This window comes from Citrus sinensis, chromosome 3 (genome assembly GCF_022201045.2).
Source record: "Citrus sinensis cultivar Valencia sweet orange chromosome 3, DVS_A1.0, whole genome shotgun sequence".
Classification (NCBI taxonomy): domain Eukaryota; kingdom Viridiplantae; phylum Streptophyta; class Magnoliopsida; order Sapindales; family Rutaceae; genus Citrus; species Citrus sinensis.
Window position 1 is genome coordinate 717,895 of NC_068558.1, and position 23,323 is coordinate 741,217.

The window sequence follows — 23,323 nt, forward strand, 5'->3', positions numbered from 1 at the left end:
AGTTAAAAAGAGGTTAAAAAGAGGTCATTGCGTTCTTTAAAATTTACATGACAATAACTCTATACATCTACACAATTGTGAAACGAACACACACGTCAGCCCAAAACTATGGCGACATTTATTTTTTTGTCTAAAATCTGAATAGATTTAAATTAGTCTAAATTTTTAATATAACTAAATGTCTGAATCTAAATAATATCTTTATTTTTGTGTCTGAATCGCTGATAATAAATATTAAGTTTTTTGTTTTTTAACTTAAAAACTTACAAACTAATATTTTTACATTTATGCATTTACAAATTATAAATGTTAAAAAAATAATAAACATCTCAAAGATATATTAAGAAGATAATATATTACCATAACATAAATTATATTCAATTGAATACAACTCTTTAATATTCTATATTATATATGTTAACTAATTTTATTACAGTTTATGATGTTTTTATAGGAAAAATATCCATAAAAAATTAATGAAAATAAACAATGCTAATTTCAAGAAAATAAAAAGATAAAATAGTAATGATATACCATTATATATTATCACAAGTGATATAGATATGGGTAATAATATAAATTATTAAATTTTATTTAAGTAAGGATGAAAATTAATTAATTAAATAAAAAATATTTTGAAAAATATCTTTTAATGATATAATTCAAACTTTTTAGATTAAGGAAAAAGTTAAAAAAATAGTTTAATAATTTAATAATCTAATTGCTAAAAAATTTTATTACGTTGAAAAAACAGACAGATTTAATGACTTATTATAATTAAATCAACTAAATCATTAAATTAAAAAAAAAAACAAAAAAAAGGCACAATGACTTGTAGAAAACTAAACATAAAAGGCAGTAACTCTTAACACTTCCACTTGCTCGGGAATATATACACATACATACATATATACATACATGTATCAACTCAAGACTGAAAGTCTAAAACCAGAGAGCCAATGAAAATGTTAAATGCAGTTCAGACTTACACGGCGACTTGTTGAAAACTAAACATACATATTAACAATTAAGACTAATGAAATTGTTTATGGCTTGACCGGAAATTTTGTTACTGCTGGAAACAGCCTCTTAGAACCAAAATCTACAATTTCACCCTCCAAGTGCTCTATGACTAGGACTAGGACTACAAAAATGAATTTCTAAGACTAACATATTTACAATCTAATCACAATTCTCCAGTGCTTTCACAGGAGCTTCCGAGATTGGCCATTATGTCATGAATTGACAATCTGATCATATTGCTCCCAGATGATCTTGAAATATCCAGACACTCTTGCAGGTCAGCATCACACGCGATCAAAACCCACTCTTGATCATCATCCAGATACTTAATATCAAAAGTACCCAACTCCAGTTTTAGCCTCTTGGCCACTTCCTCTTTCAACTCAAGAATACCACAACTTAAGGATATCCGAAACCTTATTATATCTTCTCTGTAAGTAGCCTTTATTGTCACACTCTTCATTTCCTGCCTAGAATACACACGTGGCATTGTTTGAGAAAGAGTAGCCAGATGTTGCTTAGGAGAAAGCTCAGCACATGGCAGGTTTGCACAACTATTTTCGGGTAATCGCTCATCTACAATTGCATCTGCCACTGCTGGACACAGGTTTCTCAAATCTTTTGAACTTCCTGCATCCTCGACTAACAATCCTCCAAATGGTTCTTGAGGTTCTGTCGTCACAAGAGCATCAGGTATTGAGAATGCAGCACTTAGATTCATTTCTCCCACAGGCTGAAACACCAATTCAAGGGAGCCCCCTACTTTAAAGCGCGGTTCGTGGATAGAAGAAACAAGTACATCCTTTGCGGGTGCACTTTCATTTGCAGGGTTACCTTGGCATGAACCATGAGAAGTAGGGGACCCAGCACTCTCTTCCCTTGATCCACTCCCTGTTTTGGGGCTGTTTTTGCCTTTACCTATCTCTGGTGAAAGTGCATTTTGCTCATGAATGTGTTCCTCATGAGTTGACATCCTTCCTCCCGATAACCGATCTTCCAGCTCTGTGTGTCCATCACTCCCAGGTGTCTTATAAATGGGAGATAGAATTTTTTCACCAAGAAGTTCAGGTTTCGAGTTTGGTGAATTCTGTTGGTTGGAACCATTCAAACCAGAAGGCCAAGAAATGGAATTAACAGCTACTGGGAGAGGACTTGTAGTGAGAGAAGTTAACCCAAATGTGCCATTGGTACCTTGGACAGATTCAATTACACGCTTTAACTTGGTAAGCGAGCGGTTAACCTTGTTGATCTTGCGAGATGGCCACCTAGAAATCCCATGCTGCCTGCAGATACGCTTCATTGTTGTAGGACAAACTGTAAAGCAAGAATCTTACTCAGAATAAAAAATAAAACCAACATTGCATAAGGAACACACAAGTCAAAAATGAAAGCAAATCTATGAAATGTAATAAGCATACCACCAAGGCTCTTTGCAGCATCTTTAAGACTCCCGGCAAAATACTGTTGGAGAACTTCTAGACTAATTGATTTCTCTGTCTTTCCACGTTTTCTCTCTGATGGCTTTCTCGTATTTTTGTTCTCTAGCAAAGAAACAGGGTTGTCGTTCCCACCAACATTTACGGCATTTCCTCTACTATTCATATAATCAAAATTCTCCATTAACTGCTGCTCAGGTATGTCCAGTTGCCCCAACTCTCCTCCATTGGGTAATGCATGAGGCTGGGGTGGTGATCTCACAGATTGGGGTATTCGGATAGATTCCATTCTCAGATTAAGTTTCTTGTCTGCAGTAGCCTCACCCTCAATGATTTCAATAGTTCCTTCATCATCTTCAAGATCAATCCCAGAGGCAACCTTAAGACTCTGGAAATGTTGCTTCATGGTTGCCAATATGGAACCTAACAAAGTCTGTTGTTCATAACTGTCAGTTATGGCAGGGGGCAAAAAAAATTCTAGAATGTAATCATCATCCCCAGTATAAGTACTCCGCAAGCAGATAGCAAAACAACTTGTTAATCCGAACATGCGAGCATAGTGTACTAAGGGGTACTCAGTTTTGCAGAACTGAGTGATATCTTTGCAGAAGCAAGAGCTGAGGGAGAAAAATGCCCTCCCAGCAACTCCCTGATCTTTCTGTAAGTGATGCTCAACACAAGCTTCCCGGAAACCCCACATGTGACCATCTACTACATAGAAAGCGACATCAGTTGTGGACATGCAGACTTGTCCCATGCAACTACCATCAATGCTACTACAGCTCTTCTTCAGACCACCACCATAAGCCAGAACACTGCGATGCCTGCAAGGAACCCAGGTCTGAGCCAAAGGTAACTTGTGTGTTTCACACACAACTGATAAAATCTCCAAAATTTCAGCCAGTGCATTTTGGCGACCCTCATTGCAAATCTGGTTTAAAAGCATTGCCAAGTAGATACATCTGTGAGAACAGAGGCAGAAAAAGAAGAACAACAGATTTATCTTCTAATTGTTCAACCAAGCACCACATTCAACATGCATTATGGTCTTAACTAACCTGTGTGCTAGGATAATCCAAAATTTCTGAACTTTTAAGATTTACTGCCTGCAGAAAAACTGAAATAATGTGACTGAAGAGTCTTGAAGAGTAAATTTCTACATATTCTGCAAAGAACCATGTAACATGATTGATTGAAATGTGAATACGCATTATGAGCAAAGCAAAAAATTTTCCAAAAAGAAGGCACCAAAGAAAATAAATAAATAAATAACATCATGCAGAGCTCATCAAATAAGAAATCAAGTCGGACTTTATATGGGAAGCAAGGGGAGAAAAACCCAACCTCAAGAGCTTTGCAGACTTTATCAACCTCAGGTGCATAATTAATCTTTTGAGATGTCATTATGAGCTCAATAACAGCAACACAAGACTGCCCAGAAGGTTCAAAGACCGGCAAAGCCATGGTTCCCCGGACATTATGATGAAGAGCATGATCAAGCCGTGAGTACTCTTTGCTGGAGTAGTACTGCACGTTTGGAGTCCACTCTGGCAACTTTTGCCAGAAAACACGCCCAGGAAGCCCAAGCTCTCCGTCACTCTCGCCATCCACAGAAAACATATACATGAGAGAGACCATCCTATACTGATGTAGTCCGTTACTATGTGGATCAAGAACAAAGGGTTGCCCTGAAGTTGTTAGTACATATCGACCCCCAACTTTGACAGGCACCCAGACTTGAGCTAAAACATGTTGCTCTGTCGAATCTTTGAAGTACCGCAGTGCCTGAGTTATCCTCTCCTTAATCATACAATAGCCATCTGGATTCTCCAAGGGCATCAGTGCTGAAAGTGGAGAAGGAAACCTTCTGTTTTCATCATTATCTTTTGGGTTCTCAGTTTCTGAATTCGGATTACCTGTATTGATTAGCATTTTAACTCAAATCAAACTAGAAGAATCCAGAACTTCAAGTGCTGTATCAAACTATATGTTAATCTGTTATCATTCACGATTCAGTTAATATACTGTTGACCTTCAAATGACACACACCGCAGTCAAAGTACAAGAGAAAAAAAAAGCTTTCCTACAGTTTAAAGGAAGAAACCCAATTCAGGATAAATAAATTAATAGTATGAAGGGGGGAAATATGGAAGCCATTTATTTTAGCCAACAAAAAAGTAAAAAAATAAAAAATATATATATATAGAGGTTCCAAGAATTGAAATGGGATGGAGCAAATTCAACCCCCCCCCCCCCCCACCCCCCAACCCAAAAAAAGAAAAAAAGAAAAGAAAAGAAAAGGACAAAGTTTAAAACACATGAACCAAACTAAACTAAAAGTACCAAACATAAAAGCAAAAATTTGAAAGGTACAAGTTTTTCTACTCAGACAGGAAAAAAACCAAGTACGGGTACAAGTGTAAATATTTGAGATAAAGCAAATCCAAACAGACGAAAATAATCGTTTTAAGGAAAAGGAAAAAAAAAAGTGAATGAAAGGAAAGGAGACAAACATTTGAGAAAGAGCGGGTAATTAACGTGGCCAGAAAGTTTATCATCGTTGTCAGCGTCAGAGAAGGCCCAGAGAGGAGAGCAAGGCTGTTCAGAAATAAGAAACGGCGACATGGGGTTTGACACAAATCCCATCTGATCGGACGGCCAAGGATTGTCGAGATCAAGGTCAACAACATCCACGTCCATGATCGAGGAAGCCATGAACGTCACCTCCTTTGTTCTCGGAGGAGCAGGAGGCATGTATCGGGTCTGGTTCTCTTCGTCCGGTTCAGGCATTATCCCAGGCTTTGGTTGTGGCTGCGACTTTATAAACAAAACAAAAAGGGAAATGATTTGTGAGGCAGCAAATGGAGGAGAAAGAGAGAGAGAGAGAGAGAGAGTGGGAGTGGGTAGCAGGGTAAATTTTGCAAAGTGTGAAGTGATTCCATCAATTTTTTATATTCCCCTTTTTTCATGGATGGTATCCTAATCCAACAGTTGACACTAGTTGCAATTCAAGATTAAAAAATTTTCAGAAAGTTATCCGCTGCTGCTCCTTACTATCGACGTACTCGCTGCTCTTTTTTTTTTAATTATTATAGGCAGGGTGCGGTTAAATTACATAATGTTATATTATTAAATATTTTAAATTATTAGATACATTTTTTAATTATTATAATATTATGTAATTTATTAATTTTTTAGATAAATTCTTTTTTTTTCTTTAATTCTCTACTTTGGATATTTAATTTGATTTTTAAATTAATCCGATCGAAATTGCAGATTTCCTTGCAGATGTGTGCGGCGAACATGAGCCGGTGAACGGTATCTGAACTTTTTGTACATGCCGCTGCCATCATGGCTTATGTCAATATTTATGGATGATAATAACACCCAAGCTACTGTAAGTTTTTATAATTTCTTGAGGAAGGATGTCCTTGGTCACTTTGCATCAAATAGATCCCTATATTCCATAAAACGACTAAAATAATTCTATAATTTAATTTTTCTCCAGAATATGGGTAAAGATTGATATTTATTTCTCAGAAACAATAGTGTAGAATAAGATTTGTCTCTCACCTTTATAACTAAACTAACTATAATATAAGTGTCATACTATTCAAATTGCATTGTAACGTTGAAATTATGGGTACAATATTATATCAAAGTATTATTCCTTTATTTGTTTCAATTATCTTTTTAATCGCGTTGATGCATCTGCTAATGTGAAAAGTAAGATATTTGGTAAAATAGAAGATCTATCTGTTAATTTTAATTTTATTGTCATATTACAATTTGTTCCCTTTTGATTTTATAAAATTACTCTTCATCTCTTAACTTTTTTATTTTGAGGTGTGTTTGGCATCGTACATGATATGAGATTGCATTGCGTTATGATTGCACCATAATACATTGATTACTGCATTATATAAACCCGACAACAAGTCGGGTTATATAATGTGTTCGGTAGTTTGCTAAACTAGATTTTCCTCTTTTTTTACCTTTTATTTGTAATGAGTAAAAAAAAAAGTTTATAATTTAATGATATATAATGTAATAATATTAATTTTTATTTTCTTTTACTTTTTACACTATCATAGTTAATATATATGAATAAATTTTTAATTTAATACTACAATATTCAATTATATTATATTATAATAATTAATATATAAAATAAATTATTATTAATTATTTAATATAACTAATAATAAGTACTTAAATATTAATAAATTTAAAATCATATTAATTTAAATTAATAGTAATATAAAATATATTACATATAATACAATATATATTGCATCAAACATAATATTACATTATAACTTAACTCACCCTAATATAATACAACTAATGTAATGCAATACTATATGTCAAACACAACCTTAAGTTATATTTTATAACAGTACTATATATTGGGATTACCAAAATGACTAGTTAAGTTAATTTTTAAAACTTCAGAAATATATGTATTTATTCTTAAAATATTAGGGATCAATTTATACAATAAGGTGAACTTTTGGGACTTTTAAATGTCCTTTTATCCTGTCAATAGTTGTAGTATTGTACTAGGGCAAGCACTGAGCAATCATCTTATACTTTGATTATGAAGAAACTAAGTTGAGTCGCTCTTTTGTTTTATGATTTTACTCGTATTTTTCTTTCATGTTACTCTTTCTGTCTTTCTTTAAGAAATTAGAAATGCAGCTTTCTATCACGACATTTTCTCCTGAGCTATCGCTTTACATCATTTACATTTTAATTCGCTTATATGATGCATTTATATTTGGAATGAATCTCACCCAAGGCAAGGATTTAATGGTAATATAATCAAATTTCCAAACAGATTTTATCATTAAACATTTTTTTGGAGGGTTAATTTCATATTAATCACCCATAAAATAATAATCTTCAAAATATTCTTAATTTTTTATAAATTTTAATTTATCCTCACCGTTGTTAAAAAAAATTCATCAATCTACCCGTCGGTCTTTTGTCTTTTGAATTAAAATAGAGATAATTCAAAATTTATAATAATTTAAAAATAATCACATTATAAAGTAATAATTCAAAATTTATCTTCTTTTTTTTCCTTCTGTATTGTAAAGTTTAACTTTAGATGTTCGTTAACCGCAAGCATTAATAATTCAAAAATTTTAATAATTTTAAAATTACCACTTCATAAAATAGTAATTCAAAATTTATCTTTTTTTTTTCATTGAGTATTGTAAAATATTTCTTTAGATGTTCATTAACGGCAACCGTTACGTCATCATTCCTTTTTAAGGAAAGTGTCGTAATCAGATGGAACACAAGGCCATAACAACTAATAAAACATTTTAAATGCAAAATAAAAATTACAAATGCGACTAACACGAATGGCCAATGTTAAAACTAAACATAATTTAATGGGATAAACATTATTTCCATTAAAAATTTGTCTGACTCCACAAAGGGGGTTACATCATTGGTTGTAACAAATTGCAAGAAAAAGCATGCCCATAAGTGGCAAAAGCAATTTCTTAATTAAAATAATTAAGAACCTGTTTGCTTTAACATGATGATTAGCTTAAAGTCCTAGAGCCACTCTTATTGTCTTTTAGTGCTTAATCATTGTTTAAACATTCTTATTTAAGCTCTTAATTTAGTTGATTGACGAAAATGTCCCTCGCTAGGTTATAATTTCAAGCAAAGGAATTTGACTTCTACTACCCTTTTAATTTAAGAAGTGGTGGAAAGTCGAAACAGGGTGCCCAAAACAGTGAATTAAAAGGTTAAAATAAGTGTAAATATCTAGAAGTTGATGTCGAAAATAATAGGTATTGTGTGTAGAATACTAGAATATGTAGTTTAAAGACAGACAATGCCAAAGAGTTTTCAATTGAGAGTATCAATGAGATGGACTTAGCGGATGTCAGTGGGACCATTAGCGATATTGACAAACTAATCTTATCAATTCAGCCTAGAGGTGGAGGGTCTCAGCGGCTAAGCATGTGTTGTGTTGATGCCGCCATGGCGTTATGAAATTGGCTTTCGCAGATTTTCATTAACGTGCTGTGAAGCCTAGAATCTATCTTTTCATTGTGTCGCTGCAAGCTTGGTTTCTACTATCTGCACCATTTTAAAAAATTATAGATACTGATACAAAAAACTTGAGTGTGCAGTATGATGAACTTAGGGGTGAGCAAAATACTCGAAGAATCAAACTGATAAGTGAACTGAACTCGTAGTTTTGATTTCATTTTTAAATTTTAAGAAAAAATTGAAGCAGAACTGAATTCAAATTTCAATTCGGTTTGATTTAAAATTTTTGATAAATTAATTCAGTTCAATTCGATTTCATAAATAATTAAACCGTACCGAACTGTGACAATTCCAAGATAAATTATGAAGGGCGAATGACAGTGTATCAAATATTGTGGTATTTCCACCAATGGGGTCGAAGCCCATTGGCAACTCATGCGCCTAATAACCTTGAGTGCATGAGTTCGAGTCCCAGCAATAAACTCTCCTTCTGATAGGAGTTTATTTGGCTCCCTACCTTGGGGGTAGAATATATTTTCTTTCAATACTAAGTGATGGTAGTTATTCAGACTGTGATATATTAAAATTAATAAAAAAAAGAGTCCCGATTACATTTTGATTGTAATATATCAGTATTTCAAATAAAAAATTTTGTGGTTTTTCAACCACAAATTTGTGTCCAATTTTAGATGTAATAGAATCTTGTTAAGATTGACTTCATAGAACGTTCGATGAGTATAGCTACGTGGAAATTTGAGAACCAAGCACCACTTTGCGCCCGAGTGCGGCACCCAGATATAGTCATGACATGAGTGGTCAGCAGAGACAACCAAAGCCAAACAGAACAACATTTATAATGTGTATGCGCATGTGGGAGCCCCTATGTTACAATTAATGTAATATACACACTCAACAACGACCACACAAATGATGGACCCACACAATTTATGTGGTTGTTGTTGAGTGTGTATGTTAGATTAATTGTAACATAGCATTTGTCTGCGCATGAATGTGTTTTAGCTCAGTTGGTTTCAACTTGGGAGTCATTTTCTAAGGCAGGAGCATTTACGCAAACTATGGCATCCCTAGATATTACTTCCCTTGGTATGAATACAAGTTCAAAGGAAAGAGACAGGAAGTAACGTGTCGTTTTTGTGCTTTTCTTGCTTTCAAATATGCTAAATGACAACAAAATTGCAACTGCTCAAGTGGGCACAATTGCCCCACCACACTCGTCCCACTTGTCTCCGATTTGTTCGTAGTCTCTTTTGTTGAGGCTGAAGATGCATCCATTTAAAATTCGCACAACTGGCATTAAAATTTATCCTGTAAATAACACACTGGTTTTAAATGGCAGCATATTAGAAAAACTTATATGTCGTCAAAATTCAAAATGACCTTAACATTTCTGATTTTTGGAGAACTATGATGAGATAAGGAATCTGTTTGCTGGTGGTACGAATTCTGGTGATGGTGGGCAAAATATATTCCTTCCGCCTTTTCTTCAAGTTGAAAATTGCTAATCCCCAGGTTGCACGAATTCTGTACCAGTAGCATCATAAAAGGTAACTTTGGCATAGAATATGTACCTAATTCTGGTTCTTTGGGGATCTGCAGAGAAGTGAGAACCAACAAGATCATGGCTGATAATGTTTTCTTTGTTCATTATACTAGAAGATGGTAGATTTTTCGAATTACAAAACAATTCAACGCATATACAAATATGAATCATATTAAACTTTTTTTACAATCATCTAATACGATGGATGGATGAGAGGACCAGACCATAAAATATAGATTTTCTAGATTACATTAAAGAATTTGTGCACAGAATGACTAAAATATAGAATAAAGAAAGAAAATGGAGAATCATTGGATCCAAAATATATAAGTTAGCAGTAAACATTAAGAGGAGGTCGGCACTTTAAAAAAAAAAACAAAGATTCAGTGACACAGCTTTAGCTAGTGCGCAGATAACTTTTATCAGTGCTTGACCACGTCAAAACAACATTATAAATAGGGGAGCTGCTAATATAAATAGAAACCTTCAGCCAAATAGTTTATGAAGTCAACCAATTTGCTGAGCATAAAATTATTTTTCTTTGGTAAGAGAAAGCGACATGGAAAATTATATAGTATGCCGATGACATAAGCATGTTAAATGCACTGCGGCGAGGCAACAGCTAAAGAAAAGATCACGTTGGCCATCGATCACTCCATTGACCATCACCGTACATGTACAGGATGTAGATGGGATTCATTAATGTCAACATGTTGCAATATCATATTCTACCCATAATAGGAAACAAGAGAAAAAGAAAGTCAAAATTTCCAAGAGTTTGGGGTCAAATTAAAGCTTGTTATAGCGTGACAAAACAAAACTAATGCAGCTGGAGCTGGCCTTAGCCTGAGTTTGATGAGCCACTGAACCATTAATCATTTTGACTCCAATCAAAATAATAAGAAAACCCCCGGTAAAGTATCTAAAAGACAAACTCTGCAAATTAAGAGCAAAACAATGAATAATTAATTGTATTTTTTTTTCTTTCTTGATCAAAAGAATCATATGGTCAATGCATAGATTTAATCCTACAGAAAGCAATAGGGTTTAAAAGAATTCTCTGACCTTATTGAGGAGAAAAGGATAAATAAGACCAACGTTTTACTGTATTCATGGCTTCAATAGAACCTTGCGGTAAGCTTGGGCCAGGAGAAGAACATAGTTTTGGCCCAAATAGGAGTCCGACATCTCTTGGAAGTATAAAAAGATAAAATAAGAGTGGAACTACAACCACCCCTCAAAAGTAGGGGTGGCAATGGGGAGGGGAGGGGAGGGGACCAATCTTCCCATATCCATCCCCGATATTTTGCATATGTCCCCGTCTCCTCCCCGTCCCTGTTAGAATTACTTGAGAGAATCATCATTCTCTTCCCGAATAATAACAGGGGATCCCCGAGGGTCTCCGGTCCCCGAATAACTAATAGTCTAATACATTTTTTTATTTTCGATTTTAAATTAATCATATTAAAATAAACTCATACCACTATTGTAAGCTCGTAACCAACTTTGACAGCACATTAAGGCCTCCAATGTGCTTGGATGAAGTTTGTTATGGTATGGGCTCACAACTCTACCACTAGTGTTAAAAGCTTATTCAGAAGCAACTGTTGTAATTGGAATTGCCAAAATATCTCTAGCAATTCGAGCTAATGTAGGATACCTATTAGCATTTGTCTTCCACCAACTCAAAATATTAAAATCTTCCATCCGAGGTATAACTTTCTCATCCAAATATAAATCTAATTCATTTGCAACAACTGCACAATCTCCATTGTTTACATAATCATCAAAACCTGTCATCCATTTGGTTGCTTTCTTATAAGAATCCCCTGTAGATCTAGTAGAAGAACTACTACCAGTATAATCAAAGCAATAAACAGTTGGTGAAAACTTCAATTAATACTCTTCAACTAATTCTGGGCAAATGGTGACCACTTTCCCAACATACAACTATTTTGATATTTATTATTTTTAACAATATTTATAATTTTGTTATTTATTTATTAGTAATTTTAAAAATAAAATTAAAATTAAAAATTAAAATGGGGAAATGGGTAGGGGATGGGGATTCCACCTCATCCCCGTCCCCTCCCCGAATAAAAAGTTGGGTAAAAAATTTTTCCCGTCCCCTCCCCGAAAAAAAAAATTGGGTATAAAATTATCCCCGTACCCTCCCCGAATGGGAAAAATCCCCGAGGTTACCCGTCCCGTGGGGATTTTTGCCATCCCTACTCAAAAGTACTCTCAACACTTTTTATTTTTATACCCAATAAAATATTAAAAATAAATATAAATTTTTCTAATGACACCTACCTTATTCCATAACCTTTGTAACTTTAGAAGTCAGAGAAGATGATGATTAACTGAGGAAAAAAAAGCTCATTTTTATAATTATTTTCTTGAATTCGCAGCCACCCACCCAAAAAAAAAAATTGAGATGGGATTCTAGAGTGAGAAAGCTAATAATAGAGAAGAGAAAGAAAAATATAGGCTCTTATCATACCAAGACAATTTCACTTGCAGATCAAATAAAAATAATGAAGAAAGTTGATGGATTCCAAAATAAAATGAATAAAAGAAAAAACCAAGTTGTTGCAGTTATCAACAATGGCACAGATGATGCACCAACAATAAACTAATGAATTTAAAAAACTATGAGAACTGTAGTTGATGAAGCAAGACAATGATGGGTAATTGATCTTCACAATCGTAACAACAAATCATGAATACAAAAAATAAATAAAAATGGAATTCGTGAACCCATATGCAATAGCAAGTTCTTTGCTCTTCCACTATTTTGAATTGGATTGAAAAAAATTAAAAAAGGATATTCTACATGTGGGTGCCAAGATTTCGTAATGTGTAGAAAGTTTGCACAAGACAAGATGAAATTGTGTGAGGTTTTCATGTAATTTTACACAAAGATAAAATTGTAAATCCAAAGAAAGTGTTTCATATTAGAAGTGTGCTAATAGCATCACTCATAAAATAAATACAAGAATTCAAAATCTTCATACCTCTTGACTAGCTACAATGGCCCAAGGTTCATAAGAGTGATACAATTCAAACTTTTCGTCCCGCAGCAACATGGTGTGAAGGGCCTTTAGTTCAATTGTTAAGTAACATCACTAATGATTTATCACCTGTTCATACTGCTAACTTGCTAAGTGATGTCACTTAGTATAGTTATGGCCCAGAGTTAAAAAAAAAAAAATGTAGGATTAAAATAAAAGTTGATAGTGTATGGTAAATATCATTTCTAAATAATAATTTTGACAAAGTAGTAAATAATTATAGATTTTTTATCGTAAAGTGTGAGATAAAATCAATTTAGCTTTCAAACTAAAATAGGAATTGTTTACCAAATACTTGACTGCTGCAGTTCAAAAGTTACGACTATCCAACTACAATATCACACAGGGCATAAATCTCGTTGCAACGATTCCTTCTGTCTTCAGTACAAATTAAAGCTAATACAAACAATAGGGAAAATACTGCAGTTTGGTAATTGATCGCATGCACACTATTTTTACTTTTCTCATGCTGGAAGTGGCTATTTGATTTGTTATAACAAACTGTGCATTCTTTGCAGGATTTTATTTAAAGACAAATGGAAAAAAAAAACTTAAAAATGGCTTTCTTTACACCGTGCTTCAAGATACCAATAAGCAACCAGTTGGCCGATAGCTGGAAAAAAAGTTTGTCAAATCCATCTTGTGTCAGAGTTGCAATGACAGCAGTTATCTAAAACTCCCTCTAGCAAAATGAGGTATGTTGTTATCTTACTAGCAAGACCTTATGTGCTTTTACCAACTAATTGTATGCTCAAAATATCATGTACATGAATGGAATCAATAGCAAACTGTGATGCTTGTGGCAATTACATCAACTATAAGACTTGTTGACGCATATTTCTGGTCAACTAGAGAATTAATTTAGATGAGGGCGATATAATAAAAAAACAGAGAATTAACGTGGTTCGGCTTTTGACCTACGTCATGGGTAGAGAAAATAAATCCTTAATTAAGATTGCGATTACAATTCAACTCTCCCTCTCTTTACTACTTTTTTTTTTTTGATGTCTCATACTATGGGAGACCTCTGCTTTTATAGTCTTCTATAGATAAAGTAATTTTCTAACTTAAATTCTTTCTAACTCTCCTCTATCTTATAGGATTTTAATTACAAAATATTTTTATATTGTTATAGATTGTATCTATGTCAAACTTTATTTAATTTGCTTCTGGACTTAGTAATGTCCTTTAATTGTTGACTTTTATTTTGTTGGACTTGATTCAACGATAGCTCCTCTATTTGAATTTGGTTTTTTTTTTTGTGCGGTCTATAATTAAAAATGAGTCAAGGGTCCCCATGGGTTAGAATCCACAACTTTTGCCATCCTCAACTCTTCGAAATCATGGTTCCTGCTCTCTATTTTTGGGGGAGCATGATTCTGCTCTCTGGGGAGCCTGACTCTCCTGCTCTCCATTTTTAGGGCACCATGGTTCTATCTTTTTATAGGTTGTATCCGTGTCAAACTTTATTTAATTTGCTTTTGGACTAAGTAATGTCGTTTCGTTGTTGACTTTTAAATTGTGAAGCATCCAGCAGCGACCCAAGGGCTCAACCTCTCACCTGTTTCAAAGAAGCAATTAAGGTCAACAACTAATGTCAGATTATTTCCTAGGCAGGCCATTAACCAAAGCTGGCCATACAAAGGCAGGATTCTGAGAGGGGCGTGGGGAAATCTTCTGAACTTTTATTTTCTGCATACTACGTTCTCTCGATTTGAATCCAAGGGCTTAATATTTCAAGTAGCACTGTGGAAACATCTTTATTAATGTCTCTAACATTCATACATGTTTAGGCCAAAATTACTGACAAGAAAAGTATGGCAATCATGGAAGCAAAAAATGATAAGAAACTTGCCTATTCTAGCTGCCTTCCAAAAGAACCCTCGGAACCTGCCAAAAGGAGACATTCATAATAATACATGAATTCGACCATTCTATCGAAAGAGCAACCAATTTTATTCTTCTGTTGGGTGTATAGTTTTAGTCAGAAGTTAATGCAAAATAACGTCCGAAATAAGAATTAATGCTCGAGATTTACAATTATTCGGCCGACCAAAATCAGAAATCAAATTTTACTTATGAGCTAATCAACAATATAGAGGACTCTGATCGAAGATCAATTAAATCTAAAGATCTTCCGATAAGCATGTGCACAACTGAAAATATGAACTCAGAAACGAATGAAAATGAGAATACAGAGCTTACTGATCGAACGGAAATAAAAAAATAAACAAATCAAGACAAAAGCGCACAGAGAAAGTAAAATAACGATTACGGACCCGGTTTTTCAGCTCGAGGATGGTAGGAAACTGCAGCTTCACATAAAAAAAAATAGAATGGAAATTAAATAGCGCCGACTGCTTAAAAAAAAAAAGCAGCTAGTTATTATCAATTACAACTTCTAAAATAAACAACAGAACTAATAACAAATAAATGATGAACTGAGCTCGTCAGATGGATTTTCCATTAACACATATATATATAATATATAGCCTGGTTATTATTGATTTGAACTGATGAACTGGTTGCTACTTTTCCAGTGCAGTTTTGATTTTGTGTGCTTCGGTTTCTGCAGATCTACATGAAAGATAACGGGCTAATATATATACGCGGCTACGATGTCGTTTTGGTTTCCCAGACGTTAATTTATTTGTTTTTATTAATTTGGATGTTCTCCTACTCATATCACTTTTCTTTCAAAAGGAAAAATTACTTTTTTAAGCAACAAAATGAATCAATGAAGAAAAAAGAGGTTTATTTATTTATTTTTATATCAAAATATTAAATTTAAAAAGATTATTTTTGAAATAAGTAGTAAATATAAATGTATAATAACCTTGCAACCCCGCTATAACTACAAAAATAAGGAATTAGTGTCATTTGAACTGCAACTAATTTGGCAAGATTTTTATCGCACAGCCATTTGTATGTCTGGATTATTACTTATTCGTAAGTACCATAAGAAATAAGATGTTAAGCGCCTTTCAATTCAATGCATATGAAATCAGAGTTTATAAATCAAGATAGGAAATAACGAGAAAATTAGAAGTCCAAAATCAACATAATTTGTTTTTATTATTCTCGAATATATGTTCAATTACATAATATAAAAAGATAGATGCATGAATTGAAAGCTCACGGGGAGAACAGGAAGAATAGCAAAATCCCTCAGAAGCTACGGTTCATTCTCCTATGCCCTATCTCTATCAGGGCACTTGGTAGGCCATTGCCTCCACTTAGTGAGCCAGCAATTAAGCTCCTCTGCAGGCACCAATGGAATACCGAGTCTTGAGATAACTTCAAATGCGTCATCCCTCATACGTTGGCACCACCCTCATCTTTCTGGGCTTTTTACTCATCCTCAATAAGAAAATCTGCTCAGTAAAAGTTATCAGATTGGGTTTAAAATCAAATGCTCATAACCGTCTTGACTTCTGCTGTGGAGGGTATCCAGGCAGCCCCATTCCTGGATCTTTCCTTCTCAATTGTTGCTGTTGATGTGCCTGGCCGGGCATACCCCGCTGCATTGGCATGTTTGCAGGATTCATTCCACCTGCTGCTCCTGCCTGACCAGGAAAATTATATGTCATCATGCCCTGAGCTTGCATCCTTTGCATGCCAACACCAGGCATTGGCCGAGGGACATTTCTATTTGACACCGCATGAGCACCTGCCATATTCCCAGGAACAGGTCCAGATGCTGGTTGTGGAGGCTGAAGGGTAGTTGTCCCTTCAAAATCTGTATTTGAGTCTACCGGACGAGTTGGATAATTCACCACTTTATCCCCAGGCTGGGAAGGTACAAGTGCATTGCGCCCTGGTAACGGTTCAATCCGGAAATATTCATGCTCCAAAGCCTGAGCAGCTGTTATACGCTTTCGAGGATCATATTCGAGCATCTTAGATAAGAGGTCATATGCAGGACTTTTCGGAGAAAGGGGAACTACACTATGAAGCCCATTAGTTTCGTACTTGCGTCCTTGAATATGCAGTGAATCTGATTGCCAATGAGGAAGATTTGCAAGAGTTGGCCACTTCTCCGGTGTTGGATGCCCTAATATTTTGAATATCTTGTCAAGCTGGTCAAGCTGGAATGGATTCTGTGTGGATTTGGCTTCTGCCCCTTGAAATAGTGGCTTCAAAGTCAAAAGCTCAGCAAAAATGCATCCAACAGCCCACATGTCAACAGCACTCGTATAGTGCTTTGCCCCAAGAAGCAACTCTGGTGCACGATACCAAATAGTTACCACAACCCCATTTTCAGACAAGAACTTCAGGGGTGCTTGATAAATTCTAGCAAGTCCGAAGTCTGCAATTTTAACAACTCCTTGTTCTTCTCCCTCACCCATAACCAAGATATTGGATGGCTTGAGATCACGATGTATGATCCAATTACTATGGAGATAATTCAGTCCATTAAGCAGCTGCCATAGAATTGATTTCACAGTGTATGGATTCATGGTGTGGTTAACCTTGTCTCTGTGATGTCTAATGATTTCATAGAGGTCATATTCAGCATAATCAAAAGCCAGGTACAGTGACATGTCTGCATGATTAATGTGCACATTAACAAGCTTCACAACATTCTCATGTGTAATCTCCCGAAGCAACATGATTTCGCGGATAGCAGTAGGGGAGACACCATCACCATCTTTGGATTGCTTAAATTTTTTTATGGCAATTGCCTTTCCACGATTTGCAGCAGCCTTGATTCTAGCCAGAAATACAAGACCATATGTGCCTTCACCAATCTTGCCAATTAGATTATACTGTTGCAGCCATTCTGGCTTCTCACCGTGGTTAGAGGTACCTGTGCCACCTCTGCCGGTACTGGTGTTGCCATCTCCCATGGTTTCTGGGATAAGGCAGACAGTCTGCACCTACTAATGTAGTTTTCTAGGGTTGACAAGAAAAAAAATAGCACCGTTTGCTGCCGCCAATAGTAGTTTTAAGCGTCCTGAAGTTTGAAAAGGAATAAGTACAAAGTAAACTGACGAAGATATCAAGAAGAAAAAGTTATAGATGTAATGATTACCAAAACGCATGTCACCCAGTAGTAATGTTTTACATTTATCATACATATGAAATAATGCTTCAATCTACAAAGATTACTTTGAGCTCAGATCGGAGGATTGTTATAGATGGGCCAGCTGGCAGAATAAAATTTAGAGATCGTATGTGCGTGTATGAAGTAAGAAATGCCCCTATCAGGTAGACTGTTATGCCTCTACCCTAGTGTCGGGGCAACAAACTTTTATACCCTTATTTATGATAAGGATACGCTATTATTTCCTCGTGCCATTTATGATCAACAAACACAAATTACAGCATCTTTCTTAGATACATAACAAAATACAAAAGAATTATTCCTCTCTTCCGTCCAAAAAGAAAAACTCCCCAGAATACCATTAATTACAAAAATTCTAGAAAGATATATGATGCATTTATGACTATAGTATCAGTTTTTTTCTTCTGATGGAAAACCAGTTTGAGTATAAAGTTACAATCTTAGCTGAAAATTGAACGCATAACTAGCGTCAAGAAGGTAAAAATTTACCAATCACAGGTAGCCTCTTGTTTCCGTAAAACATTAACTCACAAAAGGATAGCTCAAAAGGCATATTTGCTTAACGCTAGCAGTTACAACATCGAAGTAGCTCAATAGCTTTGCTTGAAGCCCTTAGGATGATCACATAACAACTAAAATTTTGTAAAACATACCAAAAAGAAAAAAGTTACCATTATCCATAACTGAAAGAGAATAAAAATATAATATCACCATTATTGATTATACTTTACAACAACTTTTTTTTAAAAAAAAAAAAATCTAGTTGGATCCTAAATGAGCAGCACATGTGGAAATCAGTAAAAAAAATTCATAATTCAGAAAAAAAGCTTCAGAATTCAGATCCAAATAATTCTGGAGTTCACTAACTCATTATAAAGCAAACTTATAAAATCAAAACGGCAATCGAGCTGAAATTCAAACAATTAAAACGCAAATAAACATAGAAAGCATAAAATTTCGTCAATAAAAGGAATTACGGAGAATTACCTAAAGAACACGTGACGTCAGAGCAATGGCGTTTATAAAAAAAACTTATCGAAGCTATACGATTTTTTATGTGGAACAATATCGGAGAACATTGCCTTTGGGGCGGCCTGACTGGGTTTTTCCATCTTCCTTTTTGTTTTAGCACAACTCAATCTGTTCTCCAACCAAAACGTTCCACGTAAGCATTTTCCATTTAATGCTTGCAAAATTACAAAAAAGTCCGGATGCTAGCCTTCAGGTAATTAATCGACGTCGTTTCATGAGCTAGCTCACCTATTTGGTTTCCCGCCCTCCCGGGGGTATTGTTTAGAAATTAGAATTGTTTTTGAGTTTCTATTCAAAAAAAAAAAAAAAAAAAGGGAATTGTTTTTAAGTTCCGGAATCGCCAGACTTTGAAATTATTGAAATCTCGTGAGATTTGAAGAGCAATGGAGGATGAAAAAACGAAATGGAGCGTTACGTACACGAAGCACGTTAAGCAAAAGAGGAAAGTTTATCAAGACGGTTTCTTAGAGCTTCACATGTCTACCAACAAGGTACTTCTTTTAATCACTGTAACTAAGAATTCTGGTCATTCTTTAATTATATTGTTACGTTATAAGCTCATTCCTAGCTAATTGATTTTTAATTTGTTAATATTAATGCAGATGAATCTGTATGATGAATGTGAGAAGCTATTGGAATGCAGAATCTTGAAGAAAGATGAAGTTGTTAGCTGTGGTCAATCGCTGACGTTTAATGCTTATCTTGTCGATGTTGGGGATCCTGAAAGGGATTGTAAGCCTATAACCGATTTGAACTTTCGAATCAGAGATAAGAAGATTAGTGAGCAAAACTTGAGAAATAATTCTATATCTTCTGGTATCATTTTCAAAATCCGTCCTCTGAATTTATTTAATATCTTGAATACTTAATCATGTTTCCGTTTTGTTGCCTTACATCGTTCCTTTTCCAATTTTAGGAGACAGAAAGATTGATGTAAAGAAGAAAAAAGCACAGCTAAGTCCATCACAAAAATTTATTAGAGGTTAGTTTAAATATATATATGCCTAATTTGATTGATGCAAGGCAGCATTTGTTTGTGAATACAGATTGATGTATTTCTGCATATTGAATTGATGAGTGATAATAATTAATTTAGGTTGGATTATAATTAATATGTTGACAAGTCATTCATAAAAGGTAACCTCATATGTGACATGCAGAGACCTCTACGCCTAATGCTGGTTATTGAGCATTCAGTATAGTAGTCTTATAAATGTTGTTTGTATTTCAGATTTCAAGAAGAGGGAACTGCATAAGTATGGAACACCAAGGAGTAGTCCGGAGACTACAAAATCTGAAACAACAGGTCAGTTATTGCCTTACTGCTTGTGCCTCTTAATAAATGTAGGACATTTTTTCCAACTTGTTAAATTATATGCTCGTTGTTTATTTTCCGTGGATCTGATGATATAGAGAATTGCTTTAATGAGTCAGTGCTGAATTATTGCATCTCACATGTTATATTATCTCTCACGGGTGTTTTACAACTTCCACTTATGTCCAGTTACCTTCGTTTTCTACAGTTTGGTTAACATGTCATTTCACTAGTGCAGAATGGAAGGTCCTTTACACTTCTCAAGTAACTCAAAAGGCCAAGAAATACCATGATGGTTTTTTACGCCTTGCAGCTTGTGGAACCCTGGGAAGGCAGGTTGTACTCCTAAACTTCTCAAGTCTTTCCCCAACTCAAGGCCAATCATCTTGCCCTTTTTATCTCAATAAATTGTCCACTATACTTCAAATTGTTAGTCAATTATTTTTGTCCTATTACTCTCTATTAAGTCAATCTATCATACTGTAGTGGAGCTTTTGTTCTGTGGTATGAAGTTGAGTCAGGCCCATCATAACTTAATTATAGGTTGTCTGTTCAGATTATGCTGTTTGATGAAACAAGGAAACTCTTGGACAGCAGATTTCTTAGGAGAGATGAAGTAATAAGATCTGGTGAATCTGTATCATTTGATGGTCATTTAGTTGAAATTGGTGAGTGTGAAGACATCCATGAACCCTTAGCCAACTTGAAGGTTCAAAGAAGCAGTTGCAACATTGCTGAGAAGTCAGAAGAAATGCAGAGACAGCAAAAATGTATTAAAATCAATAACTCTGATGGTGAGGGTTACCATGAATATTCTGACTTTTGAAACCATTGTCTTATGGTGATTGTTGATCTATTATTGTTTCTCCCATTTCAGTCAGATGCTTAAATACTGTTTGATTTTCAACTTTCCCTTAGTCTTACAAATTCATGGTTCCAGATGATGCCCTATAGCCTAAGAAACTGTTGAAATTTTTCAGTGTTCAAGAGGGGGGAAGTGCCCGCCTGTGGAGCATGCCAGAATAATCCTGTCACAATGGAGTCTATTATAACTGGTAATTTTGTGAATCCGCTGCTGAATCGAAAATAGTGAAATGTCTGAACTGTTATTCTGCCCAGTCATATACATTTATTGACACTTTTCTTTAATTCCAAATTGACACTTCATGCTATATGTTTCAAATGACTAAAATTTCATTATTAGCAGAAGCAAATGGATGACTTGAAGCTCGTACAGTATCAAGATGTCCTTTGGGGTTTATTGCATTTGTTCTTTTTGGTCTAATATCCTTCTCTCTTTTCCATTTCCTCTTTCAATGTAGAATGGCAGGTCATGTACACTACACATGTAACTCAAAAAGCCAAGAAGTATCATGATGGTTTCCTAAAACTAGTTATTTCTGGATCCCTACAGAGACAGGTTGATATTATAATGATTATAATTTATTTTTTCAGAAGGCCAGTGATCTTGGTTTTATGATCCAAGAATCTAATTGAACTTGTGTGCTTGGTGGCCACTCCAAAAGTAGCTCCCCACTTCCCAATCTTTGTTTTGTGATAAATGAAGATGCCTTTATGTTTAATACAGATTTCTGCCTTTTCAGTCATTTTAGAGGTGTGGCTAATGCTAACAATTTCTTTTTTGGGTATCTATTTAGGTCAAGCTGTATGATGAAGGCAGGAAACTCTTAAATAGTAGGTTCCTAAGAAAGGAAGAAATAATAAGATATGGTGAATCAATAGCATTTGATGCTCATTTAGTTGACATCGGAGAACCTCAAGCAAACCTTCAAGTCCAAGTGGATATGCATATTCAAGAAAACAACCACAACGTGTTTCAAAATGCTGGGATGATGCGCAGAAATCAGAATTTTCTTAAAGCCGACAAATCAGGTAAACTAACACTAGCTTTTATGCATAAAATTTTGTGTTCCTTTTTGTAGTTAGGCATGATCTTTCTCATGATCAACCTTCATGATAATTGTCTTCAATGTGCAGGAAAACCTCAAAGCGAGGCTTCCTCAAGGGAAATTGCCGATTCATCTTGTAGCATCTCTGCTGTAGATGGGAGCAAACTGAGCAAGGATGTCCCCGCAAACAAGCCTTTACGTGATTGTATGCTCATTCTTGCCTGGTCCATCCAGTGCATCAACTTTATTCGAGTTTGAGTCATTGTAGTTTTGGTGATTTGTAACTTCAAGAATCATATGTGCAGCCATTCAGATATTGTCCATTCTCCAAAGACCTATGGATGTGAGGAGCAATGATGCAGGGTCTACTGATAACAGCATGATGGGGCAACTATCATCCAGTAAGGGCCTTAAAGGTTCAGACGTTGTTGTAGATGTTCCTGACGGTAATCAAGAATCATGTAAAAAGGGCATTGGTGGACCAAATGAAGTTGAGGACATTGAAAATTGTCCTGATCTTATGTCCTATAAATGTAAGTTTAGGAAGTACTTGTTCTTTTGCATTATTCGCGGTTTAGTATTCCAAATTAGACAACTTTAATGTATTAATTAATTATAGAAAATCTGACGTCGGTTGGATTGTGCAGCTATGGCTATTGGGCCTGGTGATAATAGAGGCATTAGTTCTGAGGAAGCTAAGTGTGCAAGCAAAGTGGATAAATTACCAAGCTTCGACCTGGGATTTTGAGCATGGGATACCACATAATGTATGTTATGTTCGCTCATCTGGTCGACGCAATAAATCTTTGACTGACAAACATGTGCAAGCATATAATTCATTCGTTTGTAATTCTTGTATTGTTGCCTTAGTCTAAATTCTAATTGG

The 23,323-nt window shown here is 35.0% G+C and overlaps 3 protein-coding genes across 5 annotated transcripts; 1 reads left to right on the forward strand and 2 right to left on the reverse strand.

The window, feature by feature from the left end:
- Positions 1–954: 954 nt before the first annotated feature.
- LOC102623162 (protein NLP7) lies at positions 955–5,477 on the reverse strand. The gene is made up of 5 exons (XM_006476279.3): positions 4,973–5,477; positions 3,804–4,375; positions 3,518–3,565; positions 2,442–3,390; positions 955–2,337 (listed from the first exon to the last, which is right to left on the reverse strand). Exons 1-5 carry the CDS (start codon positions 5,247–5,249, stop codon positions 1,187–1,189), a joined length of 2,997 nt encoding a protein of 998 aa, XP_006476342.2. The 5' UTR covers positions 5,250–5,477; the 3' UTR covers positions 955–1,186.
- Positions 5,478–16,168: 10,691 nt separating this feature from the next.
- LOC102623438 (cyclin-dependent kinase E-1) lies at positions 16,169–19,322 on the reverse strand. Of its 2 annotated transcripts, XM_006476281.4 has the most exons (3): positions 19,168–19,290; positions 18,670–18,812; positions 16,169–18,069 (listed from the first exon to the last, which is right to left on the reverse strand). In XM_006476281.4, exon 3 carries the CDS (start codon positions 17,960–17,962, stop codon positions 16,529–16,531), a length of 1,434 nt encoding a protein of 477 aa, XP_006476344.2. In that variant the 5' UTR covers positions 17,963–18,069; positions 18,670–18,812; positions 19,168–19,290; the 3' UTR covers positions 16,169–16,528. The 2 variants fall into 2 exon arrangements, with proteins under 2 accessions (XP_006476344.2, XP_006476343.2); XM_006476280.3 differs by lacking the exon at positions 18,670–18,812 and having other exon boundaries at positions 19,168–19,322.
- Positions 19,323–19,459: 137 nt separating this feature from the next.
- On the forward strand, positions 19,460–23,233 carry LOC112498294 (uncharacterized). Of its 2 annotated transcripts, none has more exons than XM_052437283.1 (12): positions 19,460–19,703; positions 19,815–20,028; positions 20,129–20,194; positions 20,444–20,518; positions 20,766–20,863; positions 21,084–21,321; positions 21,508–21,582; positions 21,850–21,947; positions 22,186–22,420; positions 22,526–22,642; positions 22,743–22,970; positions 23,085–23,233. In XM_052437283.1, the coding sequence occupies exons 1-12, from the start codon at positions 19,596–19,598 to the stop codon at positions 23,183–23,185; spliced, it is 1,653 nt and encodes a 550-aa protein (XP_052293243.1). In that variant the 5' UTR covers positions 19,460–19,595; the 3' UTR covers positions 23,186–23,233. The 2 variants fall into 2 exon arrangements, with proteins under 2 accessions (XP_052293243.1, XP_024954738.2); XM_025098970.2 differs by having other exon boundaries at positions 21,084–21,297.
- Positions 23,234–23,323: the final 90 nt, after the last annotated feature.